Below are 23252 nucleotides of genomic sequence, written 5' to 3'. Positions count from 1 at the left end.
CATGTAGAAAATCCCAAATGAGAATTTACGAATATAAAGTTTGAGGGGTTCTGAGCTCTTGTGTCAGAGCAGGCAGAGAACTGCAAGTTACGGTCACACGTTAGGTCAATATTGGCCCTGAGCTGATTTATCTGTTCAACAGATCTGAGTGCGACGGTATGTCTCACCTCTAGGTGTGTAGGTGTTTACACAGGAAACTAATGGTTTCGGTTTCCGCCTGTGGAAATTCCTTCCCTGACACTTCTATGGTATTATTGACTTGTCTCTGCATTGATCTATCTGCAGAATGACTGTTGACAACATTACAGGGAGTTTTCCCCGGCACCATAACCAGCCCTGGACCTTGATCAACTGGCTGTTCTGGTCCTGCTTGCTCCTCCACCCTCTGGGCCTGCTACCTGCTCAAACTCATTAATTTAGCAATCAGGGAATCGCTGCCCCCATCATTATCACTGCTCTGCTCAAAGGCAAAACTGTAACAGTGAGCTGATGTAAAGTGTGTCAGTATGAATTCATGTAAATCAGCACCAAGTTTCTCACTTATTATTCAATATATTTTGGTCACCTTCAATAAGTCTTGTTATTACAATGTTGTTAATGAGAGGATTATGGTAGAATACACCTTACAGCATTTTATCTTTAGAAAAACAACCAGGGTGTCTAAAGTCCTTCTTTGAAAGGGCTTTTAAGTGATCCATAAATCCTTAAAAACATATATTATAATATTTAAAGCCACAAGTTAGAACTTCCAAATGCTATCTATAATATCACTGAGGATCAACTGTACTATTTGGGATTTTCCCAGTGTTTTGAAAAAGATTTTTGTATTGCATAACTGACCCTCTGTGTTTGCGACTTAAATAATATTTTAAATGTTCTCTTTCTGGATCTTGTCCTTCACAGCTTCACTTTTTCTTTATGCTGAAGTCTTCAGATCCTGAAACTGAACAGTGCCATGCAGCCTGTGTCCCTCACACAACAATGAAAATATTTCAGGATAAAGGTTTGCACATTTTCCCTCATTCTGGTAATAATGTCATGTGTGAAGAAAAATATACACGTTTCACTTATAAAAACAAATTGGTTTATTAATATTGTTTGTACATAGCAAACACTTTAAGAGCAGCAGAGGACCAGAAGTTGTGTGTCGTCGTCTTATGTTTGGTTGTGTGGAAGTTGTGTGTTCAGCAGCAGGGAGGGAGAGCAGGCCCCGTGTCTCCTCTTTGTCGGCTACGCTCCAGTCGCATGAACAGGTCTTCATCAGTGACCAGTGGACTTGAACATTGCTCCGACTTGACGTTTACTCCTCAGCGAAAGGCAAAGAAAAAATACACGTAATAAAATAAAATCCTTCCTAGCGACCCCCCCCCCCTCTCGCCAGAACGACGAGTGATAAATTAAATCGGACTATTTGGATGGTGCTCATTTCATCAAGGTAAACCGGCGGCTCCTTCCGTTCGGTGAGGTTTACCGCATCCTCCTCTGCCTCACCGGGCGACTGACATGAGATTCCTCCCTCCTCTACTCAACTGACCCCTTGGGTAAACAGTTTAAAAGTGCCATAGATTTGACCCCCCCCCCCCACCCCACACACACACATATTTGTTTAAAATAAAAAAAAAAAGGTATTCATCAATGCCTTTTCAGAGGTCTCTTTACCAGTGAGAACAACAAACGTGGTAATAATTACTTTAACTTTACAATATTGTTTATACAAGAATTAAAGCCAATCCTATTCTTACAGTATGTACAGTCCCACCCCTGTCCCCCATCCCCCCCCCACAGTCCATGGGTGCATAAAGACACAACAACCCTATATTCCATAGGTCCAGTTGTCCTCTGAAATGATTTTATATTACTTCCTCAGTTTAGCTCCATGTGCCTTTAGCCGTTACTTGCGCTTCCCGAAAGTCCACAGTTCCTTTTTCTTTTGCTGACAGCATGTACAGTAGTGCTTTAATGTGTAAACGTGAAGGCCACAGAGCAGGTCTCACTCTTCATCTGTACAAACCTGCAACAGACAAGAGGCAGCAGCTGTAATGTCACTCGTGTCGCGTGAAGTTTAAGTCATGGCGGCGTTGACAGCGGGTGTCGCAGAAGTCACTCACCTTGACAAACGGGTGGTCGAGCAGCATGCTGGCGGTCCAGCGGCGTTTGGGTTCGCTCTCCAGACAGTGGCCGAGATAGTCCTTCCCCTCTGTGCTCAGCTTCTCCGGGATGGGGGGTTTATGGCCCATGCCCACTTTGTACATGATCTGGAAGTTGTGCTCGTACTCGTGCCAGGGTCTCTGCAGGTCGAGATTAAAGTAAGAACATGAGTCACTTCCCGGTTGTTTCTGCGTGTGAATTAAAGTGAATTAAAACAGAAATGCTTCAACTAGGGTCTCTATTTTCTAATTATAACAATAAATCTAAAATAAGATGATAAATGACCACAAGAACATAATCTGTCTTCTCTCTGACAGCAGAGCAACAACAGGTAAGCCTGAGTGAAACTCTTGTGTTTTAAAACCTCCTAAAGCACAGAAGTCTTTTCTATCACCCGTTACCTTTCCTGTCACCATCTCGATGAGGACGCAGCCCAAACTCCAGATGTCGGCTGCTCGCCCATGACCTTCACCCTTTGCTCGTGTGATGACTTCAGGAGCCATGTAAGCTGATGATAATAGAGAAAAAAAGCCAATAGTTAAAAACAGTGGAATTTAAGAAGCAGCAATGTTGATGCTGCATATGACAATCATTATAAGACATTTGTAGAATAATAATGACACGAACCATGAAGCATGACAAGCTCAATGTATTCAATTCACCAATTTGACAAAAAGAACAGCATGTGAGGATTCACGTTTTCAATACATAATTTGTTTTTAAACTTAGCATGTGAGACAGCATCTATTCATGAATGACAATAAAAGGATTCTATTCTAAATGGTTGGAATTAAAAGTATTAAGCCACAGTGACCCCTGCTGGTAGGTTATGACCTACACGCACCACCAGAGGGGAGCTGAGAATTCATATCTCTATGAGGCCAACTATATCAACATATCGCATGTATTGAGACCAGGTTCCACATTAGATATATATATATAAATATATATACTGTTCATATCACCTTTGCATAGATAGTACTATACATATGCCCGATTTTATTCGTAACGATAAATGCATTATTTCTTTAGAAATGTACTAAAATGTCAGTTAATGCCCAATCTTACTAAAATAAAGAAAGTGAACAAAAATCCTGGATCTATCTGTTTATCTGGATCCGCTTCAAAATTGAATGAATTGAATTTTTCCTTGGACCACGTCCCACCCATAGATTCATGGACGTCAGTTTCCCAGTAATCCTGCTAATGGACAGACAAAAAAAGAAAGGTAATTTTACCTGCAGTTCCCAGGGTGCTGTTCACCTCCCCAGGCATCGTGTGAGTGTTGTTCCTCAACTTAACCGAGCAGCCAAAGTCACCCAGCTTAATGAGACCAGACGACGTCAGGAAGATGTTGGCTCCTGATATAAAAAGAACAGATTAAACCCATCACTAAATCACTTGGGGAATTAAGTCCATTGAGAATATTCTGCACCACTGATTAGGAAAAAAAAGAAAAAATGTGACACCGACCCTTGATATCACGGTGGACGATGCCGTGTTCGTGCAGGACGTTGATGGCTGTAGTGATCTGTTTACTGTAGAGCCTGATGACGTGTTCCTGCAGCCCCAGTCTGGACACCTCCTCCAGGGTGCCCTCGTCACAGTACTCCATGAAGATGTACATCTCCTCCTGTGGGGGGAACATTAAAGATTTATACCAAACTGCCTCAGTGTGGACCATGTGAGGCCTGAACTGACGTTAACACGTCTCTTACCCGATGGAGCTCAACTCCAAAGTATCGCACAAGGTTTGGATGTTTAATGCCCTCAAATATTTTCAGCTCATCCGCAGTCTCCTTGATTGTTTTGTGATCATTGGGCTGGAACCGGATCTGGTTGAAAAATAAATACACACGTGTATATATTTATTATTACATATATTTACTTTATTTTGAAAACCACTGAGCTGATCTTGCTAGAGTACATACCTCCTTCATGGCCATTAGTTCTCCAGTGTCAACGTTGATGCAAGTGTACACCTTCCCATACTGGCCCTCACCTGTAATCACACACAGGAACACGTCATCAGTGGGAGTTAAATCCCCCCCCCATTACAGAAAATGCAGTCACGAGCTGGTCGTACCTATCTTGTTGCCCCTCTGCCACTTAAAGGTCACCTTCCTGAGCCCGACGTGCATGACGTTGTCGTAGGACTTGGGCGTGTGACACACCTGGCCGATAATGTTGCGCTGCTTCATCACGGCGTAGCGCTTGTCTTCGAACTTGCGAATGGAGCGACGGACGGCCTCCATGGGGCTTTGCCGTGCTGCCGTGTCTAAGACAGGAGAGAAAATGATCAGTGAGTCAAACAACTGTACGGAGCAGTTTATCTAATGACAAGTGCAGGTGACACACGTTTCAAAGTCGTTGGAATGCTGTGCAGAGTCACACTACATGACTTGCTGTTTCTGATGGGAAGTCTTGCAGTCCTTGTGAGTTCATACTACATGACACGGAACACGATCTGTCACCACAAGAAACCCCCAACTTCCTGCACTCTGGTTGCCTGTAGCTGTGGCCAATTGACAAATACTTAATTTGCAAGAAATCTAGTCGGAGGAGGCGACATGTCGAGAATCCTCTCGAATTACGTCTTTGATGAGTTCCCACATAATGATTGGCAACTGCCGATCGAACGCACATTTGGCTCCAATCTGGGGCTTCTGTCGACAAGTTTCACAATTTCTTGGCGAGTGGAAAATAGGGCTAAAAGTGTGAACTACACTTAACATGCTCATCCCTCCAGAGTCTCACCTTTGGACTGGTTGATGAAGGTGCGGAGCTCCCAGCTTCGGCGGGCGGCGCTGTTGGGATCTACCTTCGGATACGAGGGTTCTGGAGGGAGAAAAATCACGGGAGCCGTTCACCTAATCAGGCAGAGGAACATTCACAATGGGAATCAAACCATGGTGATGTATTGAGCGCACCCACCTTCTCTGTCCTCTGTGGGGCTGGAGTGGCGGCTCAGAGATTTGAAATGCAACTCGGCTGCAACTGATGACAGACGGTCATTCTCGTGGTAACTGGATCCCCTGTAAACACACGAAAGAAGCTGATGCAACACGGTGGTTTGAGCAGAAACGTCTGATTTAGAGGATATGTTTCACTCTGAGGGTTTCTCTGTTAATGGCCATGTTAAAGATCAGCAATGAGTTAAATCTCCTCTGCCAGGACTGCACTTTATTTTTATGTCCTTCATAAAGTTTCATGCACAAAAAGCATCTTAATGTAATCAGACCCTCTATTTGAAAAGATTTAGATTCTTCACCTTGAGATGCACTTGGGGAAAATGTTCCCAGACTTCAGTGTTTAAAATTAAAAATGACATATATCGTAAATTATATACATTAATACATTATCTAAACAATCAACCATAAAAAAAAAACGACGTTCTGAAAAGCCAGATTTGAGGTTTAAAGACAACAGATCAAATGACAAAATCTGTCCTTTCAAGCGAGACAAAGATTTAGCTTGCACCCACAGTTCAGCATGCATCAGAGACATTCACGTTTGAAGGTGACATCCCTAGAGTGCATGGTCTGATTGTAAAAAGCAAACACAAGACGCACCAGAAAATCTGATGTGCAGTGAATCATCAGAATTAAAGCAAGGCACTAAAAAGCAGAATATCACAGGCCACTCGTTCAATGAGGTCGTGTTCCCCCCCCCCACCATTTTCACACCATGCACAGCAAATTCACTTGACCTGTAATAAGAAGAGTGCGGAGACATTTTCATGATTTGGTGACATTTTGAAATTTCAAAAGGGTAAAAGGATTCCAGGTCAATTTTTAGGTTATTCTGACATTTTAAAAGTCTTTTGTATCCAACATCAGTTCCATGCTGTTATTTAGATGCATCTTTTAGTGGATCATTTAAACTTTATACTATAGGGTAATTGCAGCATCAGTGCATTTGAATTCTTCAATGAAGAGTATGAAGGGTAATGCCTTATTGTTGGATTCAAACAATTTAAAGTCCTCTAAAAATTGCTTAAGACTGATGCAGGATTGAGATTTCTGATGTTGCACCGGAGCCTGGAAATGCTCAGTTTTAAAAGAATGGCAGAGTGACTGTGTGGAAACAGAAGTTAATCCAATATCTGTCTCAATATCCAAATTTATAGTTTTTGTTTAGATGCAATCAGAAGGTTAAAAGAAGGAAATCCACAATCTGCCAGTGAAACATAAATCAAAGCTACAAATCATGTACGATAAAATATACATCCATCTGTTCCAAGAACTAGCACAAGGATCGTGTTTCATTCTTCCCATCTTTTTAAAATTCTAATTTAAACCGACATCACAGATTTGAAAATAGGGTAAAATACTTTTTGGCTCATGCTTATTCCATAAAAAAAGTTTAATGATCCTCAGAATAGTTTTTTTTTTTCATCAAATCTTAAAATGAAGCATATTTTCCTTTTTAAGAAAACATTAGTGGTGTTTTGTTTTTTTTGTATCTGGGGCTGTGTTTGGACAACAGTTTCCACCGGGTGACTTGGGGGGCAAGGCTACCTGACGTCACTGGGGGTGCCGCCTGCTGCTTTGATGTGGCTGTGTTCCCCCGGGCCCTGAGGGACGGGGCGGGGGCCGTTGGGGAACAGCTGGTTCCGGAGATCGCAGGGAAGACTTCGAGAGCTGTGTGGTGAGAAGGACAAACTGAGGAGCGCCGCCTGGGGAGGTGAGGTGGCTTGTGTGGGATATGCTTACAAATGTTTGTGCATGTGACTGGGTGGCTGGTTGAGGGACGGACAGACACACACAAACACACACACACACACACGCTCTCACTCAGACAATAAAACAACATTTGACAGACACAGTAGCACACACAGACACACAAAGAGGCTTACATGACACACAAGCTTAACAACTACAGCAAGGTAATGGTGCACAATCAGCCATGCAGGAAAGAGTATTAAAAGTAAAACGCAGTATGGTAAGAAGCTGTTGTCACTTACCTGAACCCTTCAGCATTAGGGATGAACAGATTGGGGTTTGGTGGGTCGCTATGGCAACGAGGTACTTTTACGGGACGAGGACTATTCCTGGGAGCTGAAGAAGAAAAAAAACACCCATTGCTTAATTTAGTCAAGCCACCGACCAAAGCAAACCTGGAACAGACTGTACATTGATGGGGTGAACCTCGTGGCTACAGACGGTTCGCTTGCTATCAGCAGGCGACGTTACTCACTTAGCATTTCTTAAAACAGGCTGATGTAAAATGCTTCACGTGAGTAAAAAAAGGGAACAAGACAGAAAGGGGAAAATATATTTTTAAAAAGAAGAATTAAATGTATAATGCAAAAAGGAAAATGTTTGAAAGCGGGAGTGGGAAAGAAAAACAAATGCGTTTTAGGATAAATTTGTGTGTTTCCAATTAGGCATCTACAGGCTTGCTCCACACAAAATGTCACTGTACTCTCTCCGTCATTGGTCGCTTTTATATTTTGAGGGAGACTGTATCTAATATTTCATTTATTCCACGTTAGACATGTATAATGAAACTGATGGAGCCCTCTCTCTAAGTCATTTTGTCTGTATGTGTCTTCTGAAAGCTTACAGATACGGACGAGACGGAGCATTACTAGTAGCAGTAATCAGGAAGAAAGGAAGACATTTGAATAATGGTGAGAGACTTTGCGACTACAGACATCTACTGTATATGATGTTAGCATGCTGCCCGGCCACAGGGACACACAGCCTGGAATCTATTTTCGTACGTAAGGCAGCATGAATGAGCCCTTAGTCAAAATGTGACTACTACACCACTACATCATCTAAGTGTCTTGTCAAAAGAGAAATTTCAGCAAAAAATTAATCTTTGAAAATATTTTTTTAAGTTTCGTTTCCATAACTCACATACTTCAAATAACTCTTTGCGATTCTATGGGAACCGTTTTTTTTGTTTTTATTTCATAGCTGTTGTGTCTGTTTTGTGTAACAGCCTGTCCCCCTCACAACCATGTTATAAACCGACAACCAAATGTAAACACTGAAATGAGTCCTGACCTCCAGATGTAGAAGTCACAGACAGTTCACACCACAGAGGAGCGGCTTACCGATGTACAGCCCCGTGACCGGGCTGTGAGGTTTTCCAATCACATGTCCAATACATTCATTCATCAAAGCTTGTAGATTCTGCAGAGAGAAAGATGAATTCACAGTCAATAGATAATAAACAAATCAGGTGCAGACTATACCGGTGTGCATTTATAGACTTAAGAGAAGAAAGCTGGACATTTTACCAGGAAGTCATCCTCGGGTAATGCTGATATGAAGGCAGGTTCAATGGCCTGAAGAAAATCAAAACCCTGAGTCGCCCACCTGTAGGAGCAACATGGCAGTCGATCAGTGAGTCCCAAAGCTTTCTACTGGAGGCTTTTATCACACAAACAAAACGTTTCAACTATTATAAAGATATTTTATATAATGTAACAAAAAACGCTTTTTATTCTTCCAAAGTCTGTAGTTTGTTGACTTATTTGTCCAAAACTACTAGGATGGTTTACTGGTTCGTGAGGTAAATGACTAACCAGAGGGCTTGAACCGCAAAAAGCATCCCTGAGCAACATACTGAAATTATAACGTGCCTCACTAAAACTGTAGTGCTTAGCTGAGTAGGAGGTAAGGCCTTACCTGGGCTTGGTGCCCCTGCCGCTCTCGCATTTGGTCAGGACATAGGTCATCCATTTACGGGCAAAAGCTATATAGCGCTCCCCGATCCTCTGCCTGAACTCCCCTGACATCAGGCGCACCACTTCCTTGTGGTACTGTAAATAACAAAAAAGAGGGAAACAGGGAAAATATTGAGGATTACCGCTGCAGCTTCCTCTCATCAGAGGACTTTGCAATTAATTCAGTGTTAATGCAACTTCTTTGCCCTCTGTACAACATTACCCATAATCACACAGATACCACAAAGAGTACATTATCCTAAACGTTAGTGAAGTGAAAATATGTCTCTTGTGCCACAAGCCCTGACCAGGACAGATCTGTGTCAAAGGGGTAAATGAGACGTTTAGAATCTATTGCCCGGTGTCTGTAAAAACATACAGTGTCTTACATTCCAGGTCTCTAAAACCCTGCAGGCTCTTACCTCAAAGGCAAAATTGTAGCCCTGTATCATTGCCTCCCTGTAGTACTGATGCAGAGTGGCTGACTCAGACTCCTCCACCTCTGCCTCAAACTCTGTGGTGAACATGTACTCCACTCGGTCAATGGCGGTGTTGATCTTAATGCATAGCTGTAGTGCCTCATTCTGTGGCCAGAGAGAGAGAGAGGGGGGAGAGGAAAGAGCAAATATTAGATTGAGTATATAGATATATAGATAGATAATTTTCTAATAAAAAAAAGGTTCTGTTGAAACCCTCAAAATCTAAATGAGAAATAACATGTGGTATTGATACTCGCACTGTAGAATTCTGCACCTGCACCGAGGTAAGCTGACCTGCGGGATTGCAAAATTAGACCTGTGCAGGACTCTGACTGTGACAGATGTTACAGTTTAGAGACCATCCTTTTGAGTATGATTTCTAAAATCTGTCTGTGTGCTTTTTTTGCCATTTACTGTTAATGGAGTGGAAATTTAGGGTAACTGAGCTGGTGTGGTGAAATACAGATTTGAAAGTAGGACACACACATGCAACAGTCTCGACAACAACATCAACCAGAGTTTTAACTGGTTAGAAATCATCGCTTGTGGTTGTGCAAGTACCTTGAGCTCCTCCAGAGCACTGGCAATAAGAGGCTGGCTCGATGTTTGCTCCCGACTAAGAGTGAGCACATCCTCCATGGACTGCTGGAAGGCCTTTCGCTGGACCACAAGGTGAGCAGACTGCATTACTATCAAGAGCATATTCTCCACCTGAGAGCACGAGAGGAGAGGGATGCTTGTAGATAAATCGACAAAAACATAAAAACATACAAGCACACACACACACTCACTCACTCACACATACCTTCATAGCACTTAAAGTGTCAACAGTTTCCATCTGGGGGACCAGTTTCAGCAACTCTCCATCCCACTGAGCCCAGTCAGAATCAGCAGTGGAGTCCCCAGTTCTGTGTTTACTCATGAGGAGGTAGGCCTCATCATCAGCGATCTCCTCCGGCTCCTTGGAGCAGTCTCTACCCGCAGCGGCGTTGAGAAGCTGCAGGATGAGCGGCCGCTGATCCATCAAACCACAGGGGACAAAAACCTGCAGCTCTTCCAAACCTGGAATCTGAACCTGGACATAATAGAAGGAGGTTAAATAGAACACAAATGGCCTGAGGACAGAAAAGAATGAACAGAAATGTACAAAATTACCCAAAAAGCAAACACACCTTGACATAGTTTCTCTTCTTCAGCGCCTCGAGGAGACAAGGCACCCCGTTGGTGATACTGAAATCGGCTGCGACTTCCAAGTCCTGCGGAGAGGGAAGCAAACAAAGTGGTGTGTCAGAACACACAGTCCCAGTTCTTCAGTGAGCAGCGAAAACAGGGTCATGGATAAATTGCCAAGTCCTATGTTGTTGTGGCTTTCCGTTTCAAGGGAGTGAAAAATTCCTTGCTGTTGTCTCTCACCTTGCGAAGCATTTTGGCAAAGCCTAGAGCCTTGGACGCTCGCTCCCTGGCCTCGTGAAACAGCTCTTTGAGTGATCGACTAGTCTCAATAACCGACCGCCTGGAAGAATCAAAAGAATCCAGGTTTAAAAGTTATCCACTTGGCAAAAACATTGTGATACTGACTGAGAAGAAAGAAATCTAATCCCATCTATTGCCCTCACCTGATTTCATCTGAGGCCGTGCTGTCATCTGCACTTTCCCAGAATTCATTACCACTTTTCTGCAGACCTGCATCGAGGAACTCCCCGGTGGATTTTAGCAACATCCCAGCGATGTCACTGCCAAGAAAGGAACAGTCCTTCATCTCATATAAATGACTCAAAGGGTTTTAAGCTATAAAAGGTGTTGTATCACTTTGATTTGGAAGTAGGTGACGTGTCTTTTACAGGAATTTTGGGGTTCACTCACCAGAATAACTTCCCAGACTGGGCCTCCCCTCCACGGATATAAGGAGTGATGACCTTGGTGAAGTGCCACTCCTCCTCTAACAGGTTCTTTAAGCTGTGAGAGGCCTGAGGGAGCTGCTGCAACATCTGGATCCAGCTGTGCATGTAGTCGAAGTAAACCTACATAAACAGGGACAGATGTTCCATTTTAATAATGCATTCACAAGTCTTTCTTTACGACAGTTATAGATCTTTTAAGGCCAGCGTCATGTAGAGGTGGGAGGAAGATTGGGACTCTTACCATCAGCATCTTGTGAAGGTCTTCTTCAAACTCATCAATATTGGCATTGGTCTGTAAGCCCTGAGCATCGGCGACCACACCGCGCAGCATGAACTGATAATACTGCTTCATCAGGAGACCACCTTTAAGAACCTCCTTACACTCACGCACCAACTGCACAGCACAAATAACACATAAAAACACAGGTTTTAGCACTTACATATGACCAACCTTACAAGCATATTAGTTTTCAAAGATAATTCTGAGAAATTGTAACAGTAGTTAACTCAATATTTCTTCTTTCAGACAAAATTGAATGAGCTAGAATCATTTGCTAATAAATACGGAGGAGTTTCAAAGCTTTCTAAAAGACTTGGGAAGAGGAAAAATCCACAAACACTGAAGTATTGTCATTCAATTAGTATCCATATAGAAAGTATTCATATAGCCTATATGTGCCAGATGACTGATCTTTTATCTTCATATGAGAAAAATAAGAAAGCATGAATTAAAACATATTGTTAGAAGTAAAAAGCATCGGAGAGAAGTGTGACTCAAAAACTATAAACCCTAAAGGAAGTGTGTCGGCAGCTGCTTGCCTGTTTGATACTGAGCAGTGAAGGCTCTCCGGCAGGTCTCTGTTCAAGTCGCAGTTTAAGGCATTCGTGAATGACGTTGAGGAGAACTCTGCACAGCACGAGGAACGCAGGCCGGAAAGACGGGAGGTCCATGTCCAGCAAATCCTCCCAGGACACCTGGTCTGCTCTGAGCTCCGGGTGAGCCGCACCACTGCAGGACATGTGGCGTGACAGCTCAGGCAGGTAGTCGCTGTATAGCATGGGGTCTGGGAATTCTGCAAACTGCCGGAGGAACATAGGTCGAGGGGAGTTAATTCAGCAAGTTTCAATGTGGTTATATTATCAGAGTCAACATTGGGCTTTAGAATAAATTCAAAGTTGGCCTCGCCATTTAATAAATCTTATTCAAGCACGGTTTTCAAAGCTTGATCCATCATGGCTGCACTATCTCAGACAGGGATCAGCAAAGTAAATATGCGTCTTTTCTGGGCTCTATAACATTGGCCAGATATAAAGCTTTAGATCTGGTCAATGTTATAGAGCTACAACTAGTGTCTCCTCCTCTTTCCTTCATATCTCACAATCCAAGAAGTGTTCACATTCCCTGTTTGCAAGAGGAGGAAAGAGTCTGTCTGAACGTCCATATACTGATCCACTCACTTATTAAAGCTCATTTTCAAAACATTGGCTTCATCATAATGAACTCTAAAACAATAATTTCCTCTTAATCGCTGTTTCTTTATAACTTTCACCATTGCAGGACACACGTACGTGCACACACGCACACACACCCCTCCTTAGTACAAATGGGATCAGGTTTCCTTGAGTTGCATCCCTTCCATTAAGACATGAGCTCAGATGACACTCGGTGGGTTTGATCTTCTCGTCAAAGTCTCATTCAAGTAACTCAGCTTACAGCCAGTGTTCATTTGTTATAAATAAGGCTGAGCCTCAGGTTTCCAGAAGATCGTTGCTTACTTGGTAGCATAGTGACAGTGGGACATATGGCATCAGAACTAAGTGAAAGTCATATTGTTATCTAAGCAAAGAGGGACGTGGCCAGACTTAAGGTTTCTAATGGGGCGGTGCATGGAACTCAAACACTTCGCAGAAACTGGATCAGTTGAATCCATAGAACGACGAGGCACACTTTAAGTGACCACATCATCATTAAGATCAATGCATCAATCTTAGTTAAATTATTTAACATAATAATAATAATAATACTAATAAATGCAAGACTCCAATCAGCAGAAGTACTATTTTAAGGCTGTCTTGTAGTGGTCTCAGAGGACAAGTTGCTTGAGGTGGGATAAGAAATACAAACTTTTCCCAGAGGAAATTTACTGATGAATCCAGGCTTGATATTTATGGCAGTAACAGAAGGGTGTATATACAGGAGAGAGAGTGATACTGCAATTTATCAAGAACGTGGCGGTGGGAAGTTTTAAAACTGGGGATGATTTGCCGACTTTGGCGATGATTTGATTACACCATGACCGCCTCATTCATCAGAGACATGCTACAGTCCCTGGTTTGCAGCTTTGTGCAGAGGGATTCATACTGATTCATGACGACCCCAAACACATCAAAGCTTTGAAAGAACCAAAAGGAGACCCATCAGCCAAGATGTCACGTCTCCTGTTATGCACTTTCCTTCACAGTCACCTGACTTAAACCCTAGAGAAAATGTATGGCAGCACCTAAAGACTGAGAAAGTGTATTTTTCAAAGACTGACCTTCTCATTTAAATTGTTATGCTGATATTATTTGCAATGAAAAAAAGAATGCAACATTCAAAACAAATGCTAAATGGAAGTATCCCAACTAGTGCATTTTGGACCTTTGTTAAGCTGATTTTAGTTCTGCTTAAGGCAATAATATTTAGGTAACCACTGAGTGTGCAGCTAGCAGATATTGCAGTCTCACCTCAAGTGCAGGCATGTGGCGAAGCAGCGCCGCTCTGGCCCGCTGAAGAGAGCGGTCCATCAATTTGTGCAGTCTGAGGATCAGTTTACGCAGTCCCATCTGTTTCAGAGCTTTATCCACAAACGGTCTGTAGATGGCTGTGGGGCAGAACACTCCCCCTCCCACTGTTGCTTCTGCACTTCCGACAGTGGCAGTTGGGAGAAACTCGTCTTCTGACAACAAGCGGGCAAATTTAGGAGTCAGGGAGGGAGACAACTCTCCATCTGCTACATGTCCAAATTCCCCCTCCTCCTCAGCATCCCTGTCCTCCCCTTCACTCTCTGCTGTAAAAGTGGCTGTGGAGTCATTCTCCTCATCTCTCTCATTGTCTTCTTCGTCATTGCCACGGGAGCAGCGAGGTGAGGGGATCTCAAAGACAGGCCACCCGATACGGGATAGATCGTGGAGGCCCAGCACAGTGGCCATTACGCGCAGCTTCTGGTTGAGGTCCTGGGTGATATTGAGCCACAGACAGAGCGCCTGCACCCTGCCCTGGAAGTCTCGTGCTGCGTACTTTTCATAGTCCCTCTGCAGGGCCTGCAAAGAGGGATACAAAGCTTCCAGAGACTCCAGCAACTCCATCACCCGCTTGACCTGCTCAAAAGCCAGCCGCTGGCGCTGAAGGTGCTCCCTGCAATCAGCGCCAGAGCCCAGAGGCTCGGCTGCATTCAATGCAGTCGAGGGACATGCACTAAAGCCCCAGGGATCTACTCCACAGTGGTTGGTCTCTGCTACACCAGGCTCTCTCTCCACCCCGCAGACTAGATCTGGGATGCTGTGACAGTCCCCCGGGATTGTTTGAGACCCTGAACACTGGGCCCCTCTCAGGCTATCATAGTTGACCTTAAAGTGCTGCACCTCATTGATGATGTCAGGGATGGCCTGGCGGGCAGTAAAAAGAAAAAGGTCCTGATCACCGGTGGAGCGGCGTGCATGCCAAGCCTGCAGCTCCAACCAAATGACCTCGTTGTTGTGACCCATGAAGGCCATGTTCTCCAGACCTCTCTGCTCCTTCTCCTTCCTCTTGGAGGACATAGACGTGAGCTTTAGCAGCAGGCGCAGAGTTTCAAAGAACTTGAGGCGGTCGGCAGGGCAGTCAGTCCTGGAGGTCTGTCGGTGGGTCCGGGCAATATGGGGCATAGACACTGGCAGTTTGCCACTGCTGCAGCCTAAGCTCAAGTAATGCTTCCTTGGATCCATGTTGAGGGCACTGAAAGGGCTGGACTTTGAGAGTGGATCCAGCATGAAGGAGCCTTCAAATGTCTTCTTGTGGTCTCTCTCTGTGGAGCGCAGTGTGGCCCTCTGCTTCTTGCCGTGCTTGTAGTTGGGTTCTTCTGGGGTTTCCACTGGCCTGGGACCCTCTTTCACAACAGGTGGGGTAAGGTCGGCTGAAGCGAGCACAGAAAATACAATACATGTAAAAACTTATTTTAAAGCACGGCTATTTCAGTGAAACCAATTCATTAATTTAACTTACCCTTGTTGGGAGATCGTCCAGAAGTCTTTGCTTGGCTGTTCCTCTGATGTTTGCCAGACATGCGTTTCATCTGACGGGGGTTATAAGGAGGTGATGCGCCATACAGAGCTTCCTCTTCCTCACTTGGAGAGTCCCAGGATTCATCCATCTCAGAGTTCTTTTGGGATGCATCTTGCACTGGCTTGGCCTGCCTGTCAACGTTAAATGACATTTAGGCCAAAACTGACTAAACAAACAATCTTGATTTGCATATTTACAATAATCACTGTTACCAGGAAGTGATGTTAACCACAAGCCAAGCCTTTAGCATAATGAAAGTTTCAGTCATATCATACAACAACACTCATGACGTGTGTACAAGGTTAAAAAATGCTCGGTTGTTTGTACCCAAAACAGACTGTGCAGCAAACCTCCCGTAATACCACAGCAAACAAGTTGCCAAACTGCAACTAGACTGAATGTCTGCTGCAACCTACAACACACTGACGAGGTGTCTGTCCTTTGGAGTCTGACTGGCTGCCTCCCAAAACGTACAGCAGAAATGCTATGTGCGTGACCACAGCCGTCCAGACGCGGGATAATAAGCTGTGGGCACCCCCTCTCAGTCTAGGTAAACATGATGGCTCAACTGGAGAGGGAGAAATAGTAACCCTCATTAACTCTGTCTGCTAAGTCCTCAACCCTACTGCCCAAGTCAGGCACTCACCCAAAGTGTGTAGAACTTCGACTGTAAGCAAAAGCAGAGCCAGTTCAAAACAACATCACTTTCAAGTGATTATCGTAAATCTTGAGCCACAATAAAGATTTGGACATCAAGGTTGCTTAACCACATTCTGACTGAATTTCCAATTATGAAAAGCCATATAGTCGAATATGTTGCATGAAAAGAAAACACTTGAATCAGTTCCTTCTGGGAAGAAGGAAAAGAGAAAAAACATGGAGAATGCAGACGGCACGCTTTTCTGGATTACAATGTCACAGCTTTGTTCCTTAATGCCTTTCTGAGGGGTTTTTAATAGGATTAGAGGGAAAGGTTGGAAGGTCTGACCCCACCAACAAAAACAATGGAAAAAAGGAGGAGGGGCATGCTTAAAGGGAGTTCCATATGCGGGTCACCATGTGTCCCCCCATCGATCATCTGACTGAAAGGCATTCCCCAACACGCGCCTGTTAGTGTCGGTGCAGACGGAGTTGAAAGGGGCAAAGCTGTATCACTTTCACTGGGCGACTATGTGTGAGTGTTAGGGGGGTGGGGGGGGTGGTTAATCTGGAAATCACTTGCTTAAGCTTTTCAAGGAGCCACACATAGAAAGAGAAAGTCCAGACATCTAATGCATTTCTTCTGTCTCTCCGTCTCCATACACACACACACGGTCAACTGGGAGCAGCTGCAGCAACAACATACGAGGCAGATAGACACCTGCTGCAAATCCTGCAACTTTACATGCAATAATATTCCTGATGCACTCTAAAATCTTCATGAACGAACAAACACACTGCGAGAGGAACGTCAGCAGCACACCCATTTTAGCCACGACGGTCTTGCAATTACAGAAGAACTCTCGCACAGCAGAACACTGGTGCCTTTATGTGTGTATTGTATAGGAAATAGTGAAGGGGCTTGTTCTGCAGGAGCAGCACACCACAGTGATCTTTTCAGTATGCAGGCACAAGAAGGCACAGTGAGCGATCCTGTGTGCTACAATATAAGGCATTTCGCTACGGTGGAAACAGACAAATCCCCTGGGCAAACGCAATGAGGATATCAAGGCAGGTATCAGGAAGCTGCATGAGGCGGGCAGATAGAGTGCGTGCCATCTACCTCCCACTGCGTCCATCGCAAGCATGATCAGACTGTGCACGCGTTTGTAAACATTCCAAAGCGTGCATGGGTGTGTGGTGTCAGAGGACCGAAATAGTCAATGCGTGTGAGAGAGTGAGGCAGAGTTTTTAAAAAAGACTCTTCCTTATGCAGAACTGCATGACTAGATCGCTCAGGAATGACAAGCGGAACCTATGACGGCATCAATGCCAGTCAGTTTGTTTGGTTGCTATGAGACGCTGCAGTTAAAGGCAGTGCAAAATTCCTCTTCCGACTTTCCTTGCTTTTCCTCCAAGACTAACTTGCAGGAAGTCACTGGCCTGCGTGCCCCTGCAGTTAACCATAGACACACTATGGTCCTCAAGCTGTCCCTGCCTGGCTGCCACTAGTGAATTATCACTGCAGATGGTGTCTGGCTGCTCTCAATGGCTCATCTGATGGCTCACTGGGGCTCCAATAAAGGCCAGAGGAATGCTAGAGCCCCTGGGCAGGAACACTGAGTGCATAATAAACAGCACAAAATCAGGACTCTTTTTCAGCAATGATACCAAGAGCTGCCAGAGTCAGGGGGGGGCTGACCTTTGACACCAACCATCCACACCATTGTACGAGGAAGGGGCGCTCTATTGTATAGCTGTGACACGTGGCCCGTGAGGCCCACGGCTGAATAGCACACAGCTGGTAAGTGAGCACACTTGCTCACAATGTCCAGAATAAAGGGGGATTTTTTTTAGCGAGAGGGGGAAGAGGAGGAAAAGGTGACCGGGTTTTTTTCGAAGAGCACTGTTTCCATTAACTAGGTCGTGCTGGCATAACTGATGCTTGGTCGGCTAAATGAAGATCTTCATTTACCTCCCCCTGACACACACTGTAAACAGGATGTGTCTGCTGCCTGGTAATGTCAGTCCAAGGTTAACTGCTGAGGCAAAGAGAACGTAAAAAACCCTCTGTGTGTGCATGTTCACAAATTGCAGAAAGAAATGTGGTTAATTTGTGCAATAATATGCACGTCTGATACAGGCAGAGCTGATGCAGCGTTCAGAGTTTCTGCCATAGGCTTACACAATCCAGACACAATGAACACGACATACTTGACCACACCCTCCTATGGAACAGCGTGACACTGCCAGGAGTGGACCTCCCAGTCCCTCGTGCAGAGCATACTTTACAAGCACTACAGAGGCGTTTGCTCCTGCAGGATCGAGCACTATACTATGCAAATACAGAATGCATTTCTAAAACACTGCTGTGCTCGCACATTACCCGACACCAGGGAAAATCCTCCAGCTAAGACACATTATTGCACCTATATACGCTTATGACATTAACAACAGCAAGTCACGTGGTTAACATGTTTCTAAATGCAGACCCTGCCTATGCGGGCAGCAACATGAGATTAATGGTATGATGACACATTTTTCTCCTTATGCCAAATTGCATCATAAATGCATCGCAGGCAGCAGTCTGCTCCAACTTCAAAATGTAATCTGAAACTGGGGCCAGCCATAAGCAACACCTTTGTTGCTTTAAACCCTTCAGGGTCTTCTGAAGCTGCGCAACGATGACCAAGTTATCCTGGAAGCATCTATCCCTTCCCTCTCTACTAGATCTGACACAATCCTACTTCGTAATATTAAGTACCGCAGATTTATAACTTACAAAAGGTTCTATTGTTGGAAGGAAATAACAGATTAGAGTGACAGAATGTGAGCGCAGCCTTCAGTTCTCTGAAGCAGGTGTGGGCCGAGACAGGATGCAGATAGGAAATGCTAGAGGGCGGTCCATCTGTATTCTGCAGCCTGTGCTCCTGGCAAATGCAGGCATTAATGAGTTGGACAACCATGAGCGTCTCTGCGGCTCCAGGCAGCAATGCACTGTGCACAGCCCACATCCTGAAATCCCTGGAATGCTCATCAGCCACAATGTCTTCAGACTGACTTTGAAAAGGAGACACTATTGACAAAAGGACCTCTGTGCTCGCAAAAGAGATAGCGATAGCCTTCGATTGCCCGGGCGAGCGCATAGCTCCTCTTTCTCAAAATAGTTTGAACTAACTCACATTTAGGCACAGATGCACATCGAGGTGGGTGGAACGACACTGCCGTTAGAACAACTAAAAGATAACTCGTTTCTTGCATGTTTGAAGCCTGTTATTTCAATCCGACGTTTGGATTTGAGTGCAGAGCTGTCCCTGAAAACTCTGCACGATTTGGGTGCAATTGTGCAAATTTCTATGGATATTGCAACTGCAACAAATAGTACAAGTTCTATATTGGAGTTTTGTAAGAGTTTACTTTCACCCACAACTTTGGCTGCCTACTAAACAAGAAAGTGAAACAAAAAACATGAAAATCAATGTCAGCTTGTGACCCCGTCATGCTTCCAGTAACAGCACGGTTAAAGTCTCAGGGTTTGTCTTTATGTGACAAACATTACTTTGCTGCAATTACATTACCAGGGCCAGCATTGCACAATCATGCGAGCTTGTGTTTGTGTGTGTGTGTGTGTGCACCTCGGACTGAGCGGCCTCAAGGGTGCAAGAGAATAACAACCGGCTGGTGCCAGAATCATTAGTCAAAAGAACAGACAGAGGTGGAAAACAAACAAAAAAACAAAGATAGTGGCTCAGAACCAGGATTATCGCAGATGACAGAGCTGATCCGACGTGATAAATGCCCTGAAAGTCAGTCGCCCTGCAGACAAACAACTGCAAGTGAGGAGGAGGGGGGGAGACATAACACAGGATTCCTGAGGGTCTGTCGCCGGCGGTCAGGGACAAACACTGCAGCATTTCGACTGAGAGACGTGCACAAGAAGAGGAAAACGTGTTGCGAGCGTCTCTTTGTGTGCATCCCCCCCCCCGTGAGACTGCAGACATGTATCCCCCCCAAAGCAGCCTCTGCACGCACACACACACACACACACAGTGAAAGATCTGCTGCTGCACATGTGTCCGACTCTGCAACAGATTGCCAACAGAGTTATTCAAACCCCCATAACATGCAGCACAAAGTGTGTGAAGAACCAACCGAGCAGGGACGCCGAGCACAGATCATGATTCAGCACAGGAGTATGGCAGCAGCAGCAGCGCCGAGTCGAGCTGGAGGATTAACAACAACACAGCAGCGACATGCTAGCTGGAGTTAGCGAAGTTTGTGCGTCGCTCCAGTGATGAAATGCATGACCCGACCACCGCGAACACACAACAACGCACCTCCGGGTCCACCTCGCGACCCCACAATGCAACGCTCCTCTCGCCCCGGGGCTCGCGGGTGTCTCGCAGCGAACTTGTCGGGGAACAATAAACTGACAAGCGGCGGCTAACCGGAGGCGCTAGCTAGCTTGTTCTCTCCTGACATGTTTGCACTGCCCCGGCGGCTCATTGTTGTCCGTAGCGTTACCTTATCATTTGGCGGCCATTCTGCGCCCTTTTTCTACCGAGCAAGCGAGGCGAGGCCGGGGCGGTTGGAGCCGCGGCGGAGTGCGTGTGAAAGTGTCGCTTCCAAAAAAAAAAAAAAAAAAGTTTGCAACTCCACTGTTGCAAATGCACAAACTGCACGCGCGCCGCTATTTGGCAGGAAGTGGATTTGTGAGGGATGCGCGGAGCCGACTGCGCTGTCACGCTCGGCTCACTATTTGGCAAGCGCGGGGTCCTGATGGTGGAGTGTGTGTTCGGTGGATTCGCATACCTGCTGGGCTTGTTTCGATCCGGAGGCTCCATTGCAAAGCGGCGGCTCCTCGTTCCTAGCCGTGCATGGACTAAACCATGTCCAGGCGGCTTCGCGCACACTTTGCACCGGGGAATGTTTGCAAGAGACGCGGATCAGTGTCTCTTTGGAGCACTTTCTATCCGCCGGCACAGCGGACTCTCGCTGGTGCGTATGCCGTCGCCATCTTTCCAACGCTCATTGAGGAGGAGTGCCACAGTCTTGCATTACTACGGCAACTCGGATAGGTCATCCGCGGTCATAATTGTGCAAGGCCCCCCCCGTGCAAGTTTTTTTTTCTAAACACTAACTAAATGAATCAGGCATCATATGATCTCATTATGACTGGATCAGCATGAAAATGGCTCCTCTCCACCAGTGTGTGTTGCTGCAGTGCTGGGGCCCAATGTGACACGATGGCAGGGGCAACTTCAAAATCAAATCAAATAAAGTTTATTGTCCCCAGGGGGGGAAGTTTTTGGGCCAAAAAGCTGCAGCAGCCGAAGAACAGTACATTGTGCAACAAACAACAAGGAACAGTACACAAGGACTTAACATGTAAGACCCAGAATAATAATGCAGAATAAAAGTGAGTGGAATATTGCACCTGCCCGAAAAAAACACTTAAAATGATAAAACACTAAAGGATATAACGCTTAAAAGAGGAAGAACTACAACTAAACTTTAAAATCTAAAAAGAATCTAAAAAACCGAAAGTAAAATGTGCCAGACAAAGTGCAAAGGTTATTTAGATACATGGCCAAATCCAGATGTTTCTTTATTGAGTAGTGTGATAAACGTTGGGATGAATGAAAGCTCCAATTTCGAATTCTTGCAGTATTTCTGAACTGTAACATGAGTCTGGTTTAGCTCAATAAGTTTAAAAATACACAACCAGCCAAAATTATGATCAAAATTATTTTGATCGATACGTGATATCATGTAATTAAAAAGGCCCACCTTTTTTTCTGTTGAAATGTGAGTTAATGTGATGCTTTCATATTATGGGACTCTGGAGGCCCCTGGTGGTCTTGTACTCTGGGACAGTTGCCCACTTGGTCATTAAATCTTCTAACGTCTTTGTTAATTACACTTTTTAATCATTTTAGTTCACGTATTTGTGGAGATGGTGCAATTTGCTTGTAATATTCAATTTCACAAAAATGGCAAAAACAAAAACAATTGAACCAATGCTGTCATGGCAAATCCTTTAACACCAGAGTAATTCATGGACTCCAATACTCAGCTGGAGTATGAGCTTGAGACTAAGTTACGATGTTACTTAATAAATGGGTAGTATCTTTATGATCATGGAGAACAAAGAGGTCAGAACAATGACCTTTTTTCTGTTTTTAGATGTAGCAACAAACATTTTGGAAACATCCTTACACAATCAATACTCTAAATGAGTGGGCCATCAGTGTTAGGAAACAACTTTGTCAAAAACCACATTTGGTAAATTAAAAGCCCAAAGTAAAATAAGAAAATGAACACAATAAATAAGGTTTAAGAGGACCACTAACACGGGTGGGACAGTGGGAGCTACAGTTCTTATTAAAATACTTCAGCCTCCACTGCACAGTCTCTACCCCAGCTGTTATATAAGATAAACTTAATGAATGTTATGAGCATTTAAAAAAAAGTTTCATTAAATCATAATAACAATTAATAAAATAACGTGGAATGTAGTTCATAAAAAAATATTGATTATAATAATAATATATACATCTTAGAGTTAGTAGCCTATATAAAAGATGCTTGAGCATAAGTGGTGAACAAATTAATTTGTGCTAAAATATTAAGAAATCTTCGCCTCGTGAACTTTTGTAACAGTAATAGTCTATCATGCAATATAATATTCGAAATAATGTGTTGTGACTACCACGAGTACAGTAAAAATACCGACAGAAGTATGGACACAATTCATACCAACATTTGTAAAGAAAGCAACAGGTATTGTTTGATCACAAAATAAAAACAATATAATAACACATCAAAATGTATTCTACTTAATTTGTAGTGACTATACCACCAGCACAGTAACAATACCCGCAGAGGTAGACACAACTCGTGAATTATTGTTATGTAAAAGTTTATATTTAGGTGTCCTTCATGTGCAGCCTTGTGGAAAGACCAGTTCTCCCTGAAGCCAAACCTTCATGATCTGTAATCGTCCTGTGTATCGGGGCGTTGTGGCCTCCTCGTCGTCGCGGTGTTTAGTAACCAGACAAAAGGTGACAACGACCCGCTGACGTGTGACGTGTTTAAGC

General features: G+C 44.3%; 1 protein-coding gene across 5 annotated transcripts; it reads right to left on the bottom strand.

Annotated features, from left to right (window-relative positions):
• Positions 1 to 1061: 1061 nt before the first annotated feature.
• map3k4 (mitogen-activated protein kinase kinase kinase 4) lies at positions 1062 to 21222 on the bottom strand. Of its 5 annotated transcripts, none has more exons than XM_034608542.1 (27): positions 20965 to 21222; positions 15454 to 15644; positions 13938 to 15364; positions 12030 to 12290; positions 11452 to 11604; positions 11173 to 11330; positions 10926 to 11042; positions 10723 to 10822; positions 10482 to 10565; positions 10115 to 10384; positions 9871 to 10020; positions 9253 to 9414; positions 8793 to 8926; positions 8402 to 8480; positions 8216 to 8294; positions 7115 to 7208; positions 6669 to 6791; positions 5083 to 5183; positions 4906 to 4986; positions 4235 to 4426; positions 4080 to 4150; positions 3867 to 3983; positions 3622 to 3781; positions 3387 to 3509; positions 2550 to 2656; positions 2109 to 2288; positions 1062 to 2011 (listed from the first exon to the last, which is right to left on the bottom strand). In XM_034608542.1, exons 1-27 carry the CDS (start codon positions 20994 to 20996, stop codon positions 1991 to 1993), a joined length of 4767 nt encoding a protein of 1588 aa, XP_034464433.1. In that variant the 5' UTR covers positions 20997 to 21222; the 3' UTR covers positions 1062 to 1990. The 5 variants fall into 5 exon arrangements, with proteins under 5 accessions (XP_034464433.1, XP_034464434.1, XP_034464437.1 ...); XM_034608543.1 differs by lacking the exon at positions 20965 to 21222 and adding an exon at positions 20677 to 20926; XM_034608546.1 differs by lacking the exon at positions 20965 to 21222 and adding an exon at positions 20490 to 20637.
• Positions 21223 to 23252: the final 2030 nt, after the last annotated feature.

Source organism: Hippoglossus hippoglossus, chromosome 15 (genome assembly GCF_009819705.1).
Source record: "Hippoglossus hippoglossus isolate fHipHip1 chromosome 15, fHipHip1.pri, whole genome shotgun sequence".
Taxonomy (NCBI): Eukaryota; Metazoa; Chordata; class Actinopteri; order Pleuronectiformes; family Pleuronectidae; genus Hippoglossus; species Hippoglossus hippoglossus.
Note: the sequence above shows the minus strand (reverse complement) of the source record. Positions and strands in the feature narration are given on the sequence as shown.

Coding starts and splice junctions, on each gene's coding strand:
- map3k4 (XM_034608542.1), bottom strand. CDS start 20,996: ATGGAGCCTCCGGATCGAAACAAGCCCAGCAG. Junction 8,295..8,401: donor TACCCGAGGATGACTTCCTG/GTAAAATGTCCA, acceptor TTCTCTCTGCAG/AATCTACAAGCTTTGATGAA. Junction 3,510..3,621: donor CGTCCACCGTGATATCAAGG/GTCGGTGTCACA, acceptor TTTTTATATCAG/GAGCCAACATCTTCCTGACG.